Source organism: Amborella trichopoda, chromosome 3 (genome assembly GCF_054954075.1).
Source record: "Amborella trichopoda isolate Santa Cruz 75 chromosome 3, AtrichopodaSantaCruz75HAP2 v2.0, whole genome shotgun sequence".
Lineage (NCBI taxonomy): Eukaryota > Viridiplantae > Streptophyta > Magnoliopsida > Amborellales > Amborellaceae > Amborella > Amborella trichopoda.
In genome coordinates, this window is record NC_142338.1 from 20,754,019 (window position 1) to 20,771,528 (window position 17,510).

The following is a 17,510-nucleotide window of genomic DNA, read 5'->3' on the forward strand; positions in this document are numbered from 1 at the left end:
CATCCAGCCGTCTAATTTTGATCAAGAGAGCCACTCACTGTTTGATCTTAGATCCGACGTATCAAAGTATTTTATTTTTAGTTTTTTTTATATGAATTGTATGAATATGAAATTTGGTACGTGCAATCTTCTCATTGGGGGCGCACCAATAAAAAATATTAAAAATAATTTTTTGATAAAATAGAATGACCAAAATACCCCTTGAAACTTTCAGGGGTATTTTGGTCATTTTATTTATTGAAAATATTTTTTTATATTTTCTCTAGTGCGAGTTTAATAGAGGAATGGACGTCCAAAATTTGGTATCAAAATAGTTTATAGAAAAAAAAATTAAAAATAAAATAGTGTAGAGATGTGACATTGTGATCGGGACAATCTTAGCCCTCCATTCAGAATGGATGGTTGGATAAAGGGGAGGATAGAACTTCTATGCTATAGGGGAAGCATAGAAAGCTTGCCCTTTTGTTAATATCTTACATGGTTGACATTGTTTTATCACGCATATATGGCTTTATTTAGGCACTCATCCCAACTCGTATTCTCAGAATTTGTGCACTATTTTTTTCATAGCTTGTATTCCAATTTTATGTACATAGATGATAACTTGTGAAGCTGAACAATCGTTTGGTTCCATTACAATGGATGCTATATTTTTTTGCCGATGGTACTTATATTTTGCCTATGGTACTCACTTTTTGTACTTCATATCATGATAGCTTTTGAAATCACAGGCGTGTTTGGACGCCATTGAATGAATAGTTAAATACTGTTGGTCTTTCCTTGAAGTGCCTTTCCAAGATTACTTTTGCATATGTCACACCTATTTTCTTTTTTATGTTTTGCTTCTGTTGTATTTCATTGTTGTGCTCATTTGAGCAAGATCTAATTGTTTGTAAAGCATGAAATTCCTTGATGTGGGCATCATGTTATTCCCTCGGACTAGTTTAATTATTTTTCATTTACTCCTTTGTGGGGTAAAAGGAGCCTTATTTGGTGATGCAGTTACAGTTTATCTTTTTTATTTCGTATTTTTTGGGAGAGTAAAACTTGGATTATTTGGTCTTTTAATTTGTGTTGGTTATTTTATGATATTTATGTCTTTTGGTTATGTAGGTAATTAAGGGGTTGTTTATTTCTTTATTATTTTGTTTTGATTTAGGGGTATTTGGGCCATTATGTTTGAGCCAAGTATGTTTAAAAGAGGAGAGGGAGGTGCAGCCCCTTTGCCAACTAGCTTTTGAGAAACTATTGAACAAAAAAATTACAAGGGCTTGCTTAGTTCTTTCATTGAAGGCCCCAGAGAAGGCTCTTCCCAAGGTCCTTCCTCTCCTAAATATTCTTCAATTCTTCTCTTCTCTTCTTATGTTCTTTTCTCGTTTTCTCTTTTCTCAGTAAGTCCTTATTTGTCCACCTCCTTTTCTCTTCTTTTTCTGTTTTGTTTCCTTAAATTCTTTTGTCCTCTCCTTTCGTTTTCCTTCTTCCCTTTTTATTACCTTTGATTCTTTTGTGTTCTCCTTTCTTTTTCTTTCTTCCTTTTCCTTTCCTTAAAATTCTTTTGTCCTCTAACTCTTCTCGTTTTCTTCTCTCTCTTTTCCTTATTATTTTGTTCTTCTCTCTTTCTCCCTTATTTTCCCTTGTTTTCTTCTTTCTTTATATTTTTGCCTCGGCAGAAACCTCCAAACATGAAACATAACCCATTAGAAGTCATCAAACCTAATTTTTACTCTCATTAACTTGATAACTGAAAGCTAAATTTTGGAAGTTCTTGAATTGATCTTAAGCTGTTCTATGCCCACTTTGGGCTGTAGGCTATCCTTAGGCTTGATTGGAAGGCGATTTTGTTTGGATGATATTGTTGAACAAGAGATTTCAATTCATTATGGATTTGGAATCTCACCTCTTAGACATTAAAACAATTTCCTCAATTGCATGTTTTACTTCAGATGCTTAGTTCGTTCTCTTGGATGCTACTGCTGTAGTTTCTTTAACTTGTTCGGGTTTTATGTTGTTCTCCAAATGTGTTTTGGGTCTTGTAATCAAATATTAGTGTGTTATAATCAAATATTCGTGAGAGGCTGATCTTAGGTTGCATCAGTTTGGTAAAAGGGCAAGTTTTGTGCCAGGGTAGAGGCCTATTTATGAGCTGTTTAAGGTCCTATCCTAGAGTTTAAGGTGCCCAATATGTTTTTAAATAGTTGTCTCTTCACTTTTATGTCCATAAGTGAGGTCCGATTGTGTGATATGGTGTTCCATAGTGTGTTAGTGTTGTTTAGAGCTAAGAGAGAGCTCTTGAGGTCTTTTGGTTGCTTCCTTAGATTTCCTAAGTCAAATTTTGTCCTAGTAGCAATCTAGCGTGTAGAAAGTGTCCTTTAGGTATAAAATAATTCTATTCCAAGTTTTGGCCTTTCTTTTTGTCCCTTTTTGGGCTTGTTTGGTGTGACCACTTTGGTCACCACCTTTGTAATGGTAGTATTATGAAATACAATTATAGTGAACTTCTCTTAAAAAAAAAATTCTATTTCAAGTTTAGGTGAGTTCACGTTCCATGGCAGATCAAGGTAAACTAGTGTTGTTGTCAAAGTCATGTTTGTAGACAAGGCCTTGGACATGGTCAAGTCAGGTGTAGCTGGAAGCTGTCCATCCAACAAAAGTTTGATTAACATGTTGACTCCCTTTGATGGATCAAGGAGCAATTGTGAAAATAACACAGGTTGTAGGTATTAGGACAACCGACGACACGTCCTTCGAAACCTCTGTGGCTCTTGTGAAAATGTTAGTGTGTGTAGCTCTGAGAGGAGCTAAGCACTAGATGATGAGGAAGAGAGAGAGTATAAGGATGATTCATATAAGGATCCTAGCCAGTATCATAGAGAAGAGTGGATTGAGGGGATTCAATCGAGTGCAATTGGAGGTGGAGAGTGAGGAGATGCAGACAATCTTCTCCCTAGTGGCTTAGATGCTGAAATTCTGCCAGTTACATAAGAGGCTCAATCCCCTCTTTGATTAATTTAGGGAGCCTACTTCCAAAGAGCTTCCTGATGGCCATCCTTCTGTGAAAGATACACAATATTGTCTAGATCTCATTATTGGAAGGAGCTTTCCCCACTTGGCACATTACAGGATGCGTCTAGTGGAGCATAGAGAGTCACATGGGTAACATAACCGTTAAGGTAGTGTAGAAAGCTTGAGGTTTTTCATGGTTCCTGTAGTCTTACCGAAGAAACACAGTACTTGGAGAATGTGTATTGATTGTTGTGGAATGTACAAGTCAGCAAGATTACCATCAGGTATAGGTTTCCCATACCAAGACTTAATGACATGTTTGATATGTTGAGTGGTGCTCGGATCTTCTCCAAGATTGACCTCAGGAGTGGATACCATCAGATTTACGTTCAACCACGGGATGAATGGAGGACAACCTTGAGGATTTGTTTGGGTCTTTGAATGGCTAGTCATATCCTTTGGTTTGTCCAATACACCGAGGACATTTATATGTATCGATGACATAGGTTTTACGACCATACTTTGGTCCTATATGGAGTCTTGTGAGTTTACTGGTACAAGTTCTATACTAGGTTTGTTCTTCAGGATGAATTTCTGTTCTATAGGACTCGATTATAAGTACCGGAATGTTCTCTTCACTAGAACCTCATTATTGAGTTGCATAGTGGTGGTCTTTGCCACATTTTTGTCAGCTAAGACTATTCCATTAATAGATTTGAGGTAGTTTTTGCCTAGTTTAAGGGGCGATGCGAATCGATAGGTGGAATATTGCGTGTTTGTTAGTATTTCAAAAGGTTGTTCCTTGAATATCACCCTCTGTACTCCACTTGGCATCCCATATGTTCCTTGGGAAGATGTCAGCATCGTCTTCATGTTAGTTTTGCCTAGAACTGCTATGAGGTATCATTCCATGTTTGTAGTTGTGGGTGGTTTTTAAAACTAGCTCATTTTATTCCTTTTCAAAAGATCTCTAATGTGTTTCATGCTGTAAAACTCTTTTAGATGTTGTTCTTCATCTTCATGATGTGCCTAGATGATCACATTTAATAGACATACTAGATTCCCAATTCATTTTTGGAGAACTATGAGGCCAAAACTGGGTACAATTCTACAGTTGAGTAGTGCATATCATCCTTAAATTAATGGGCAGACTAAGGTGGTCAACCATTGTTTGAAAATTTGGAGAGATGTCTTATAGGGAGAGGCCTAGCTAGTTTTATTTATTTATAGGAAATTATCAGAAATATACTTTATTATTTGGTTTATTAGAAAACAGCCCCATACTTTCTTAAACTTCGTCCACACCTTTTTTTTTTTTTTTTCACTTTTCGCATTTTTTGACCAAAATAGCCTTCACGGTTGTCGTATGATCGTAAATGCATCACAATATTTAAAATATCGTGATGACCATTAGAGGTATTGCAGTACTTAAAATACCGTGATGACCATAGGGTGTATCACGGTATTTTAACTACCGTGATGGTCTACCATTCACCAACCACGTTTACATGACCTACCATTCTCTGCCCCTGGGCGACCTCAGCCTCCTACATGCTGCCAATATCTGCACTGAAAGGCTTGCCATGGTCGCTGTTAAGCATGGTTTCTACAACTATCTCCTCCGTGATGCTCCCAACCTCGATGCGAAGGATTCAGAATTTATCGAAGCAGTTAACGAAAGCCCAGATGATGTCGATTGGCTAACGAAAGCACCCAAAGTGCTTGCAGATGTGGTGGAATCCATTGTTGGGGCTGTGTTTGTAGATTTTGATCGCAACTTTATATTCTTTGGAATGTTTTCCGCATGTTTTTTAAGCCCATCAACATCCCAAGAACCCTTAAAAACCATCTACTCACTGAGCTCTAAGAGTGTTGTCAAAAGAAAGGGGAGCAATTAGAATTCTCTCACGAGAATAAGGGGAATTTGAATGTATTTCATATGTTGAAGATACAGAAAAATTTTGTTTATGGGGAAAATGGAAGAGAGAGAGAACAATTAGATTTGAGAGAGGGCCTAGAGCCATGAGAAAGAAACTTGGAGGAGAAAAGGAAGAGGGAACAATTAGATTCAAAAAGGAGTTATTCTGCATCAGGGTTTTAGAGGAGGGGATAGGGGTTTTAGATTAAGGGTTTTTATTTGCAGAAAGGGCTCGAGTTCTCTGCAATGACTTCAAAGAGAGAATGAGAGTTGCGTAAATCTCGGTTAGAGAAAGAGGATTCCTGCGGGGAGGCCAAGGTGCAGGGATTTCTTATAGAGAGAGAGAGGGGATTAATGTGAACCAAGGAAGTTGTAATTCTTTGAGTTCCAGTTTTTTTTGCAATAGAAGGTAGAGAGAGAAAGGGAGAGATGGGTTTCTTGGAAAGATAGGAGTTTGACAGAAGGGAGATAGAGTTTCTTGGGGGGGGGAGAATGGAATTTTAAGAGAGAGAAAGAGAGGAGGTTTTCTTTGGGAGATAGAGTAGTTTAAGTCTCAAGCGTCCATCTTAATCTTAAAGAGAGAGATCTTAGAGAAAGGGTGAGAGTGAGGTGTTCAGTAGTGATATTGTAGAGAGAGAGAGGGGTAGAGAAGATGGGTGAGACCATCACGGTAGTTAAAATACACTGATACACCTTGTAGTCATCACGGTATTTTAAGCACTGTGATACCTCTCATGATCACCATGGTATTTTAAGTACCGTGATATTTCTCATGGTCATCACGTACCACAATGCCTTCATGGTCATACAACTACCGTGAAGGTTATTTTGATAAAAAAAAAAAACGTGAAAAGTGTAAAAAAAAGGGTATGGATGAGATTTAGGAAAGTATGGGTTTTTTTTTTTTTTCTAATAAGCAAAAAATTAAGGTATATTTCTAATAATTTCCCTTATTTGAATAGTTTTTTCAATAGATTACATTATGTTTTTATGTTTGCTCACTTGAATAATTACCTTTTGATCCTTTATAGGCATGTTATTTGATGTATTCTTTGATGACTTCATATATTCCATTGTGGATTTTGAGCATCTCATATAGGAACTTTATTTGACATACAATAGCATATTTTTTTTTTTGAGGAAATTATCAGAAATATACCAATTTTTGTCTTATTAGAAAAAAATCCCCATATTTTTCTAAACCTCGTCCATACACGTTTTTTTCACTTTTCTCTTTTTTTTTTAAAAAATAGCCTTCACAGTAGTCGTATGACAGTGAACGCATCATAGTACGTAATGTCCATGAGAGATATCACGGTACTTAAAATACCGTGATGATCATGAGAGATATCATCGTGCTTAAATTACCGTGATGACCACAAGGTGTATCATGATATTTTATCTACTGTGATGGTCTTACCCCCATCTTCTCTATCCCTCTCTCTCTCTACAATATCACTGCTGAAACACCTCACTCCCACCCTTTTTCTAAGGTCTCTCTCTGTAAGATTAAGATGGGGCGTTTGAGACTTAAATTACTCTATCTCCCAAAGAAAACCTCCTATCTTTCTCTCTTAAAACTCCATTCTCCCCCCCCCCCCCCCCCCCCCAACCAAAGAAAGTCTATCTCCCCTTTGTCAAACTCCTATCTTTCTTAGAAACCTGTCTCTCCCTTTCTCTCTCTCTCTACTTTCTATCTCTACCTTCTATTGTAGAAAGAACTGGAAATAAAAAAAATACAGCTTCCTTGGTTCACATTAATCCCATTTCTCTCTTTCTCTAAGAAATCCCTGCAACCTTGGCCTCCCCCCAGGAATCCTCTCTCTCTAACCGAGATTTATGTAACTGTCATTCTCTCTTTAAAGTCATTGCGGAGTACTTGGCCCTTTCTACAAATAAAAACTCTCATTCTCAAACCCCTATCCCCTCCTCTAAAACCCAGTTGCAGAAGAACTCCTCTTTGAAATCTAATTGTTCTCTCACTTTTTCTCCTCCAAGTTTATCTCATATGGTTCTAGACTCTCTCTCTACACACCTCTCTCTCAAATATAATTGTTCTCTTGCTCTCTCCCTTTCTCTTCATGAACAATATTTTTTTTTATCTTCAACACATGAAATACATTCAAATTGCCCTTATTGTTGTGCGAGAATTCTAATTGCTCTCCTTTCTTTTGACAATGCTCTTGGAGCTCAGTGAGTGGATGGTTTTTAAGGGTTATTGGGTTGATGATGGGCTTAAAAAACATACAGAAAACATTCCAAAGCATCTGAAGTTGTAATCAGAATATACAAACACAGCTCTAGCAATGGATTCCACCACATTTGCAAGCACTTTGGGGGCTTTCATTAGCTAATCGACATCATCAGGGTTCTTGTTAACGGCTTCGATGAATTCTGAGACCTTCACATCGAGGTTGGGTGCATCACGGAGGAGATAGTTGTAGAAACCATGCTTAAAGACGACCATAGCAAGCTTTTCAGTGTTGATATTGGCAGCACGAAGGAGGTTGAGGTTGCTCGGGGGACAGAGAGGGGTAGGTCATGTAGATGTGGTTGGTGAATGTTAGACCATCACGGTAGTCATGATGTCGTGATACACCCTGTGGTCATCACGGTATTTTTAAGTATTGTGATACCTCTAATGGTCATCATGATATTTTAAGTACCGTGATGTGTTTACGGTCATACGACAATCGTGAAGGGTATTTTGGTTAAAAAAATGCGAAAAATGAAAAAAAGGGTATGGACAAGGTTTATGAAAGTTTGGATTTTTTTTTTAATAAACCAAAAATTAAAGTATATTTATGATAATTTCCCCTTTTTTATATATATTTTAGGTAGATTTATAGGGATTATAGGCCGCTATCGGTTTTGGAAAGAGTCAATTTTTGAAAGTGTTGGTGAGGAAGGAAGCCGTGACCTCTAATTGGGGCTCAGGTGGTACTACCACCCCGACCCCGACCCCATTCTCAAGCTTGTTGGGTTTTTAGTCTTCCCGAAGTAAAATTTGCTGATAGCTTGAATAACTCGTCAATCGGCAAATATATCCCTTTGACGTAGTCTCTGATCCCTCCATTTTATACATTAACAACCATGTTCCATTACCTTAAGTGGGAGAAGCTCCGGACTGACAACTATGCCAAACACATTAATGAAGTAACAAAGGAAGTCCTTGACAAGTTGTGCCAACTACACTAAGTATAAGGAGGTCCTAGATGAGCATTAACTCTATTGACCGTTTTCTTTAGGGGACTCTAAAGAACAGCCACCTTTTCTCATATTTTGTTTCCAATAAGAGGGGGAGAGGCTACAATTATTCATTATGGTGAAAACAACTTTGACTCCTTAAGGTTTTTGTTTTAGTTTGACAATTACCTAGTTAGTTTCCTACTGGTGAAAATGACTAGCGTTTTGATTTATTTGTATCTGTATTCATTTTTGTGTAGTTTTGAACTAGTGCTTTGTGGACAAATTCTAACTGATTACTAAGTCAATGAAAATTCTTTTCCTCGAAACAAATACTTAAGTTGAAGACTACATTACTACATATTGTGCTTTAAGGGAAGAAAATACTCTCAAGGAAAGTTGTAGACATCCAACTTATTTACATCTTCTACTCTCAGTTACCTCACTTGATGTCAAGAAAATGTTCTCAATCATCCCTTTATGTTCCCTTAGTAACTGTAACCTAGTCATATTTGTTATTCGAAGGTTTTGTAGTATAGAGAAATGTAAGATGTTGTAGAGAATGAGAAAAGGACCAATTTACAAGCCGATAGGTTTCCATTAGAATATATGTGATATATTGTTAGATGTTTCTCCTTTATTCATTCACTATAATTGTTGGGGTTTTGTGACCATTTAAGGACCTTATGAGAACAGGTAAATTTTTTTGATATAGTGATATGATAACTCTAGTGGGACTACTGTCTAGTGGGACAAAAGGAGGCATTTTAATGTCATGACTCACTAGGCTTGACGAGCTAGGCTCGGGTTGATGACTGATGCAGCGGGATTGGAGGGAAGAAGTAATTAAAATAAAAAATATAATAAAGGATGAGAGAATATACCCTCTCTCTAAGTCTGCAAAGGAATCCACCCCAAAAGATCTTTTCACCAGATCAACGCTTTCTCTTTGTTACAACAAAGGCACATCTCCCCTTTAAATACACTTAGAAGAAAAATAAATAAATAAATAAATAAAACACTCAAAAGTAATCTCTCTCTCAAACTCACGTCTCTCTTACCTTATCAGTCCACCTTAAGCCTTAACCTAACTGAACCTAATTAACATTTATATCTACTTAAACCTAATTAACATTTATGTCTTTAAAACCAACTTAATCCTTTGCCTAATATTAAATCCAATCATATCCCAAAACAACTCACACACTACCCTATTCACTAAACAACTCCTAAGTTACTTCAACACACTTCCTATTCCTAAGAAAAAAATAACTAAAAAATAACAGAATTATAATTTTGAAATTTTCCTAATTTTTTATCTGCATCAATGTTTAAAATCCTTTAATGCTGGACATATGGAGCAGTAGAGGAGGGTTTGTATGGTCACCCCTTGATGAGGCTCGAGAGATGCCCAGGGTGGTTGACCAAAGGACTGTGACCCCTGCGTGCGGTTGGCTGGTGTTAGGGGACAAGGGTCAAAATCCTCATTATTGCTATCACACTACAGTGTACACAAGGTAGCTATCTTGGGATCGGACATGTCAGGCTAGGACGTGTACATGTGCAAAAGAGATAACCTCTATGCACCATTGTGATAGTGTGCGAAGGTCCTATAGGATCTAGACTTGTCCTTAGGGGAAACTTGAATTCCATGAATAAGAATCATGTTCTCTTCATTTATTGGCTGACTTTGATGGACCAATTATGAACCCATGCGATGGGCCTTTGGTTATGAGTTCTGTTGGGCCAATTTGAGAAGATGACTGCGGTTCACGGTTCCTAGTAAAAATGGGGTTCCTTAGTGAATTTGCTTGATCCTTGACCCAATGGATCCAATTCCCAATGAAATATATTTAAATATGTTTTATTTGAATAATGGAACATTAAAATGAATTTTAAAATGTTCTGTATAGTTTATTTTATCAAAAAGAATTTTTTGATCGCTAAAATTGATTTTTTAGGGTTTTGCAGATACAAAGCTATTTTAAAATTAATAATGGATTCTAAAAATCATTTTATTTGTTCTATTCTTGTTTTGAGAGTGTGGGGTCCATTTGGGATAGGGGCTTAGCTGTTGGAGCTGACTTTGGTGGGGGCCTGAGGCCCACATGGGTCCACATAGGGATCCACGTTCAGTCTAAATCTTATTTCTTTCTCTCCTATTGTGGGTTGACTTGATGACCAAGTCTTTTAGAAAGGGGATCAAAATATTTAGTGAATATTGTAATTGAGAGAGAATAACTTGATTGAGTTGATTTTTAGTAAGTTGTTCCATATCTTGAGATTTGATGGCACATATACTTAACGGGAATGGGAATATTTAACGGGAATGGGTCAAAGGAAACCGAAGGATGATGGTTCTAGAACCATCTAAGTATGATGGTTGATTTAGGGAATGGGTGACGAGATCTCTTCAACCCATAGGTCTCCTTAGCTCGACGATCAAGACACTCAAGATTAAGTCTCATAAGATGGCAAACCTTAGACCTTGAAAACCCTAGTTCGTATCTATAAATTGAATGATGTGGCTATGTGGAATTCAAGTTTATAAAATAAATCTTTTTCTCTTCTTTATTAATTAATCTTAATTCCACTTACAAATGCCACAAAATACTGTTGTGTACGAAAATTAAAGCCCCAAATAGAACTAGGACTTTTCCTTTTCTTCATCGTCATCATCATCATCATCATCATCAGACCCTTATCCCAACTATTTGGGGTCGTCTACATGAATCCTGATCTGCCATCCTGCTTTATCAAAGGCCAGACCCATAGTGAGGTTATAAGTCCCTGTATCTTTTTCTCAATACTTCCAACCATGTCCTTTTGGGCCTATCCCTTGCCCTTTTTGAGCCTTCCGCTTGAACTAACTCACACCTCCTAGCAGGTGCTGTATTGGGTCTGCATTGCACATGGCCAGCCCACCTTAGTCTACTTTATCTCATCTTATCGCCTATTGGAGCCACACTTAAGTTCTCCCGAATATATTCATTTTGAATTCTATCTCATCTTGTCTTTCCTATTGGACCTTTCCTTTTATTGCCAAAATAAATGAACACATTCCATGAATAAAGACCAATCTTTTACTAACAATTTAAGTACAAATACTGTTCCTACAAAATCACAGTAAATATGGTAATATGACTGAAAAACAAAAGTAAACAGTTGGGAAGACTTACTCAAGTGTCCTTAGGGTTACCCCCGCAAGACTTTGTACATCCCACCCTCAATTTCTTAATCGTTGGTGCAGTTCTAATCCTATTGGTCTTGATGAAATTTCAGAGCCGGGAAGCTTGTCGTGGAATACCTCTTAACTAGGGTTTTAGAGAGCATCAAAACACAATTAGGGTTGTAGGAACCCTTTTAGAACATTTAGGGTGTATGCCTTAAAGACACCTCCTTTTTCTAGGGCTGGTCGTGTCTCTCACTCTCTTCAATAGGGTTTTATTTACTTTTATGTGTAACTCTCTTATGGGCATGCCTCTATATATAGAGAGAGAAGAGGAGTGAGAAGACATTGGGGTGTGGAGAGGAGAGAGGAGAGTAATAGGATAAAAAAAGAGGCCAGAGAATTGTAGAGAATGAGAAGGGGATTCACTTCTTTATATAGGCCTCAAGAACCCCCTAGGTATGCCTATCCAATGGCTTACCATGACCAATAGGAATTATAGAAATTCGTGAGGTGAATCAACCTTTTCGTCAAAAAAAAAAAAAGAATCAACCTTTTCCTCAAAAAAAAAAAAAAAGAAAAGAAAAAGAAAGAAATCTGTGAGGTGAGAGAAACAAATCTGAGCCATCCATCTTAGAAATTAGCCATCATGATTTAGGAAGGAAAAAAGAAACATTATCCTCTTAATATTTGACCCATATCCACTTCTATTCAATTAGGATTAAACCAATTTAAAATCTGTGACTTCCTTTTGTAATATTTGAAATTGTAGAAAGTTAAAATAATATAATTAGTCAAATCTAACTCCCGCACATAATCTTTCTTGAAAAAGATTATCTTCAACTAACTTAAAAAATCTTTAATTAAAGTATAACAAAACATAGCGTGGCAGGCATGTGGGGTTGTATATGAGGTTCCCACATTTGCCCTTCCTAAGAAAGGAGTATATAAAAAATACAGTTTTGAGGTATTTTACAGCATAAAATGATTTTAAAATTCTGAAAATTTTTTAAATTCAAAAAAATGTTTCTAATACAAAAAATAAAATATTTAGAAGTGGATTGGTACCAATTGGTTAGAATAAGTGATTATAAAGTGCAGTCCACCCGACCTAATGACCATGATCCACAACTGTCTTCTCAAACCAACCCAACGAAACCCATGACCAATTGTCTCATGTACGGGCTCATGCTTGGCTCGTCAAAGCCGGCTAATAAACAATAGAACCACAATTCCAGAATGTTGATTCGAGTCCCCCCCCCTTAAGAACAAGTCAGACGGATGTCACTACAATGCAAAGGGGACTCTCTCCATGCATATGTACACGTATCCTTTTTCAAGACAGCTTCTCAGCAATATGTCTGTCATATGTAAATGCCGTGCAGAAGTTTGTTGAGTATTTAACCCTTCACAGTACAACATCTGCAAGCAGGAGAGCACATAAATCTCTTGGCCTACATGCAACCTCAACAGGGAATGACCCGCTATAAACCCCTTTCGGTAGTGCCACATGCCCAGGGGAAAGGTTTTAGACATGATTAGTTCCATAGACCACCAGACCGTTAGTCAGTTGCCGCACAGTCCCTCTGAAGTGTATAATCTATAATAAATGATTTTACATGCTCTCACAGCATTTAAAGGCCACAAACCCCAGCATAAATACCCCCTTTGGGGATGGCCTTTAGACACACTTTTCTCTAGACCTCTCTCTTTCTCTCTTAGGGCTGCATGCCCCTCTCTATCCTCTCCCTCTTTCTCTCTCCTAAATCTTTAAGGGGTGCCATGCCCCAAGTAGGAAATAAATGGGTGGCACTCCCAAGGTTGTGTGCCCTAGGTAGAGGGTGGCCCTATCCCATAAGATCCGGAGGTGTTCATGCTCTCTTGTTTTAGATTAGGGTTTGCCTTGGCTTCCCATTTGTGAGACAGTGAAAAGACCTTGATCACATGCGTCTGCGGTATAGGAGATCTTGAGTGGGATGTAATAAGTCCTTGTGGGTAACCCTTGGCAAGGTATTTGGTATTTATTTTGTTTCTTGCTTTATTCTTATATATTGGATCTTGAATTTAGTTGAACAAAAGTTTTTCTTAAGGCAAAAGTTTATATAAGGTTGACACTTTAAAATGTGGAATTAAGGTGCACCTGTAAAATCCTTCAGAAAAGGCTGTTTTGATGTTGGAAAAATTTCTAATTGATCATCTCGATGTTGAGATGTATGAACATGGAGAAAAAAAGAGATTTTAAGTTCTAAAAATAGTACATCTTGCAACACATTATTTGCATCGTCCATATTCGAGATTTTCATAGGTTTATAAATCTGCTTGATTAGAACCATTTTTTGGAGTTTAAAATTTTATAACTAGAGATAAAAATAAGTTCTCAGACCATCTTAAGATTTTTTGACGCCAAAATTGCATCTCATGGCAAAGTTTGGAGATGCACCTTACTTTGATTGTTTAAGGTTGCAACCGTATACAATCCACACCCTTTTTTTATATAATGCAAGTGAGGATCCTAGATTGTATTATGGTTTTATTTTATGAATTAAAGTTGCATTTTGGACACTTGTAAGTGTGCTAGCCGGTATAAATAAAAGATAATAGAGAAATTCTTTTTAACGTTATATATATTTGGCTAAGATGAAACTGTCCACCTTTCAATACTGACATGTTTCATTGGACAAAAACACCCATGCCAGAAATGTTTTCATGTGTTTGTGGTGTAGTCTCCATCTACTCGCAACAAACTAGAGAAAGCTATTATGAGATTTCTTAATCGGGAGAAGGTGTCGTCGTCCTCCTCCCAGTCTCAGTTGGAACCACATATATAATCTTTACCCTATGCCCTACCAAGGCCCTTCCAGACTTCTACCCAAACCCCAGGCCCTAACCCCTCCACTTCTTTCCTCTTTCTTGGATGGTATTAAGTTCTTCACTCCAAAGGTTAAGCAGGTTCCTCCTTTTCCAACACCAAAGGTGGTCGCACCAGCTCTTCCTTCTGCTATTCCCATTTCCTACTTGCAGGTGGTTGCTCGCTCCTTATCTACCCCTGCTCCCCCTGTCTCCCTTGTTTGTTCAGAAGGGACCTCCCCTTCCCCTTCCACCCATTCTCCGTTTTGCCCCTTTACTATCTTCGTTCCATCTGAGGCCCGGCTTAAATCCAAATTTCTTGCTTCTCTAGTAGGAAGCTTCAAACCTTTACGAGATGATGTTTGAGGGATTGAAAGATGGGCCCAAAAACTCTGGGGGGACCCAAATCTCACTTGCAGACGTCTCTTTGGTGGAGACTATCTTTTCTTCTTTTCTTCATTAGAACAAGCTCGCCAGATTCTACAGGAACCCACCATGACGACTTTCAAAGGGGCCACCCTCCATCTCCGGGAGTGGTCTCCCAGGGAAGGATTTTACAGAAAGCAAAGAATCTGGCTCACTTTGGACCACTTGCCTCTTCAATCGTGGTCTCTGACTACTTTTAAGAGGGTGGCAGAGCGTGTGGCAGTCTCTTTTCCATCCACAGGAAGTCTATTGAAGCGCTCCCTCTTGGGTCCATTCGACTCCTTCTGGAGGTATTGGACACTAAGCTTATCCCACCCAGTCTTTGGATTGAAATTGACCTCTACTACCAAATTTTGCTCTCTTGGTCAGCGACTTCCCCACCATCGGCCACTTTTTTCAACTACTTGGCTCCTTCTATGGCCAAGAGACCCTCTTCTTCCCCTTGGACCACTGTCTCTCGAAAATCTGGTCACCATAGGCGGCGCCGTCGACAGCCCCGCCACGGCTAAGCTCCGCCCATGGGTCGTGACGGACCCAACCTACCCGATCCTCGTCGGCCTCCTACATGGCGACCATGTGGCACTATCTCGGCATCCTCTGGACACGAGGTACGTCCGCCGCCTTTGCCGTCAGTATGTGGTGCTTTCTCGGCATTCTTTGGACATCGCGAGGTACGTCCGCCGACTGAGCAGTTAGTACATGAACCAACCCTAGCAGGAGGTCTTAGAAGATCGCGAACCCTCCCCTCTTCCTGGGCCGTCAGGCGGTGCTGGTGATCTGTCCTCCTTTGGGCTGTCGGGCTCGTCTTCCACTATAGGGCCCGACTCTTTCATGAGTACTGGGGAGCCCAGTCTGGCTCTCATCCCTAGTACCTCCTCTGCGATGGAGACACGTGTCCCTGATGCTCCAACTCCTCCTCGCTCGATGCTTTACCCTGCTAACACACAGCCGTCGGTCACGTCTCCCTCTCCACACCTGTCGCCGCTGTCTCCCTCACTTCCTCCCATCTTTTTCCCTACACCACCACTTGCTCCTCTGCAACTGCCCTCCTCACCCTCCTCACCTACCACCGCCAGTACTCTACTTGAGGCTGTGCCACCTGTCCCCCACCCCTCTTCTATGCGTCGTTGTTTCCCCCCCCCCCCTCACCTCAAGATCCCCACCCTCTGTCACCCCTTGCTTTAGTTACCTTCTCTTCCTCCCCCCCTCAAGAGCCCACCTCAGGAGCCCCCCTCTTTGAGGCCTGTGACCTGGTGCAAGCCCGTCCTCCTCTCTCCCCTTCCCCTTAACCCTCACCTTCTTTTTCTCTCTCTCTCTCCTACCTTGTGCCACCTCCTCTGAGGTAAGATCTGAACTAAGCCCCACGAACGGAGCACATCTGTACCACAGACCTCTTCTCTACCTTTGGAGCTCGATTTTTCACTTCTCCCTTATGGTATCATTGCTGTGCATTCTCTCGACCCTTCTACCCTTGACCCGACCCTTATCTCTTTGTTGCTCGCTCCCTATCTTTCCCTTTCTTCGAACCTGGTTCATATTGGCGGGTAAGGACGGTCTTCACTTACCCTGTTTCTTCCCCTCGGTCTTTTCTTTCTATCCCTCCCCCCAATCCTCCCCATTTTTTGACCTATTTCAGCTCCCCCTCCTTCTTTGGACCGATTAGCTCTGTCAGCACTTCTCATCTACCTCCTTCCTCCCTTGACCTGTCCTCGCATTCGCCAGCCCCCCATACTGTTCTATTCTCTCCTCCTTTTTTCTCCTTTGCCATCACAGACTCTCTCTCAGTCACATCGTCAGCGACGGATCCATGCCCCTCTTCCCCTGTCATTGATCCTCTCCCAGTTTTGCCTTTCGACCTTTATCTACACCAAGCTGGAGTACCTTTCCATCCTTAAGAAAGAATAACTCTATTAGTTTCAGAGATCCAGAGTCAAATGGTTAAAAGCAGGAGACCAAAATATTGCGTTCTTTCACCGAATAGCGAACTGCAGAAGAAGAGAAAATTCTATATCCACAATCAAGGTGGATAATCGCTTCCTGTTTCAGTCGAAAGAGATCGAATTCGTCATGCTTGGATACTTCAAGTCTCTTTATACTAGCCCTCGAGGCAACAGACCAAGGTTGACCAGACCCTCGAGGCAACAGACCAAGGATGACCACGCTGGATTTCCTAACTCTTCCAGACAGTTGGTCATTATGGCTTGAACGACCTTTCACAGTGGAGGAAATCTCCAGTGCCATAGACCAATTAGCCAAAGATAAAGCTCCAGGGCCGGACGGTTTTCCCTTGGCCCCTTTCAAATCCTTTTTGGGAACTTTTCTACATGACTTCATTAGTTTCTTTGAAGAATTCTACCGAAGGGGTATCCTACACAAAGCAATCAATGCCACCTTTATTGCTTTAGTTCCTAAGGTAGAAGGGGTGGAGGAACTAAAATACTTTCGCCCGATCAGCTTGCTCAACTTGTCCTACAAGATTCTGGCCAAGGTCTTGGCATCAAGACTTAAACAAGTCCTCCCACTGATTATATTGCCATCTTAGTCAGCCCTTATCAAAGATAGGCAAATCCTTGATGGGGCTGTGGTGGTACATCAGTGCCTACATTGCAGACACTTATCCAAAAAGCCAGGTTTCATATTCAAAATCGATTGGGAAAAGGCCTACGACCATGTTGATTGGTCAGTGCTGGATGCGACAATGACCAGAATGGGATTTGGTTACCTTTGGAGAAAATGGATGAAAGGTTGCATCCCCCATCCTCATTTCTCGATACTCATCAACGGAAGCCCTAAGGGTTCTTCCCTTCCTCAAGGGGACTTCGTCAAGGAGACCTCCTTACCCCCTTCATCTTTGCAATTGTGGCAGAGGTGTTCAGCAGGTCAATCTCTCGTATGTACCAAGAAGGACTTCTCACTGCATTTCAATGCAGCCCACAAGGGCCAATGGTGTCACATCTGCAA

At 39.8% G+C, this 17,510-nt stretch overlaps 1 protein-coding gene across 20 annotated transcripts in view; it reads left to right on the plus strand.

Moving 5' to 3' along the window:
- Positions 1–17,510, plus strand: part of LOC18437218 (NOL1/NOP2/sun family protein) — a 125,474-nt gene that overhangs the window by 12,556 nt on the left and 95,408 nt on the right. For 4 of the 20 annotated variants that reach the window (XR_016050963.1, XR_016050967.1, XM_088860330.1 and 1 more), the window contains one exon: positions 1,160–1,317. The exons of the other annotated variants lie outside the window; for them this stretch is intronic. Coding sequence is in view for 1 of the 4 variants with exons in the window: in XM_088860326.1 (XP_088716452.1) it covers positions 1,160–1,317 (158 nt within the window). In the remaining 3 variants the exon portion in view is untranslated. The remainder of the gene's footprint in view (positions 1–1,159; positions 1,318–17,510) is intronic. 20 annotated transcript variants of the gene reach the window in all.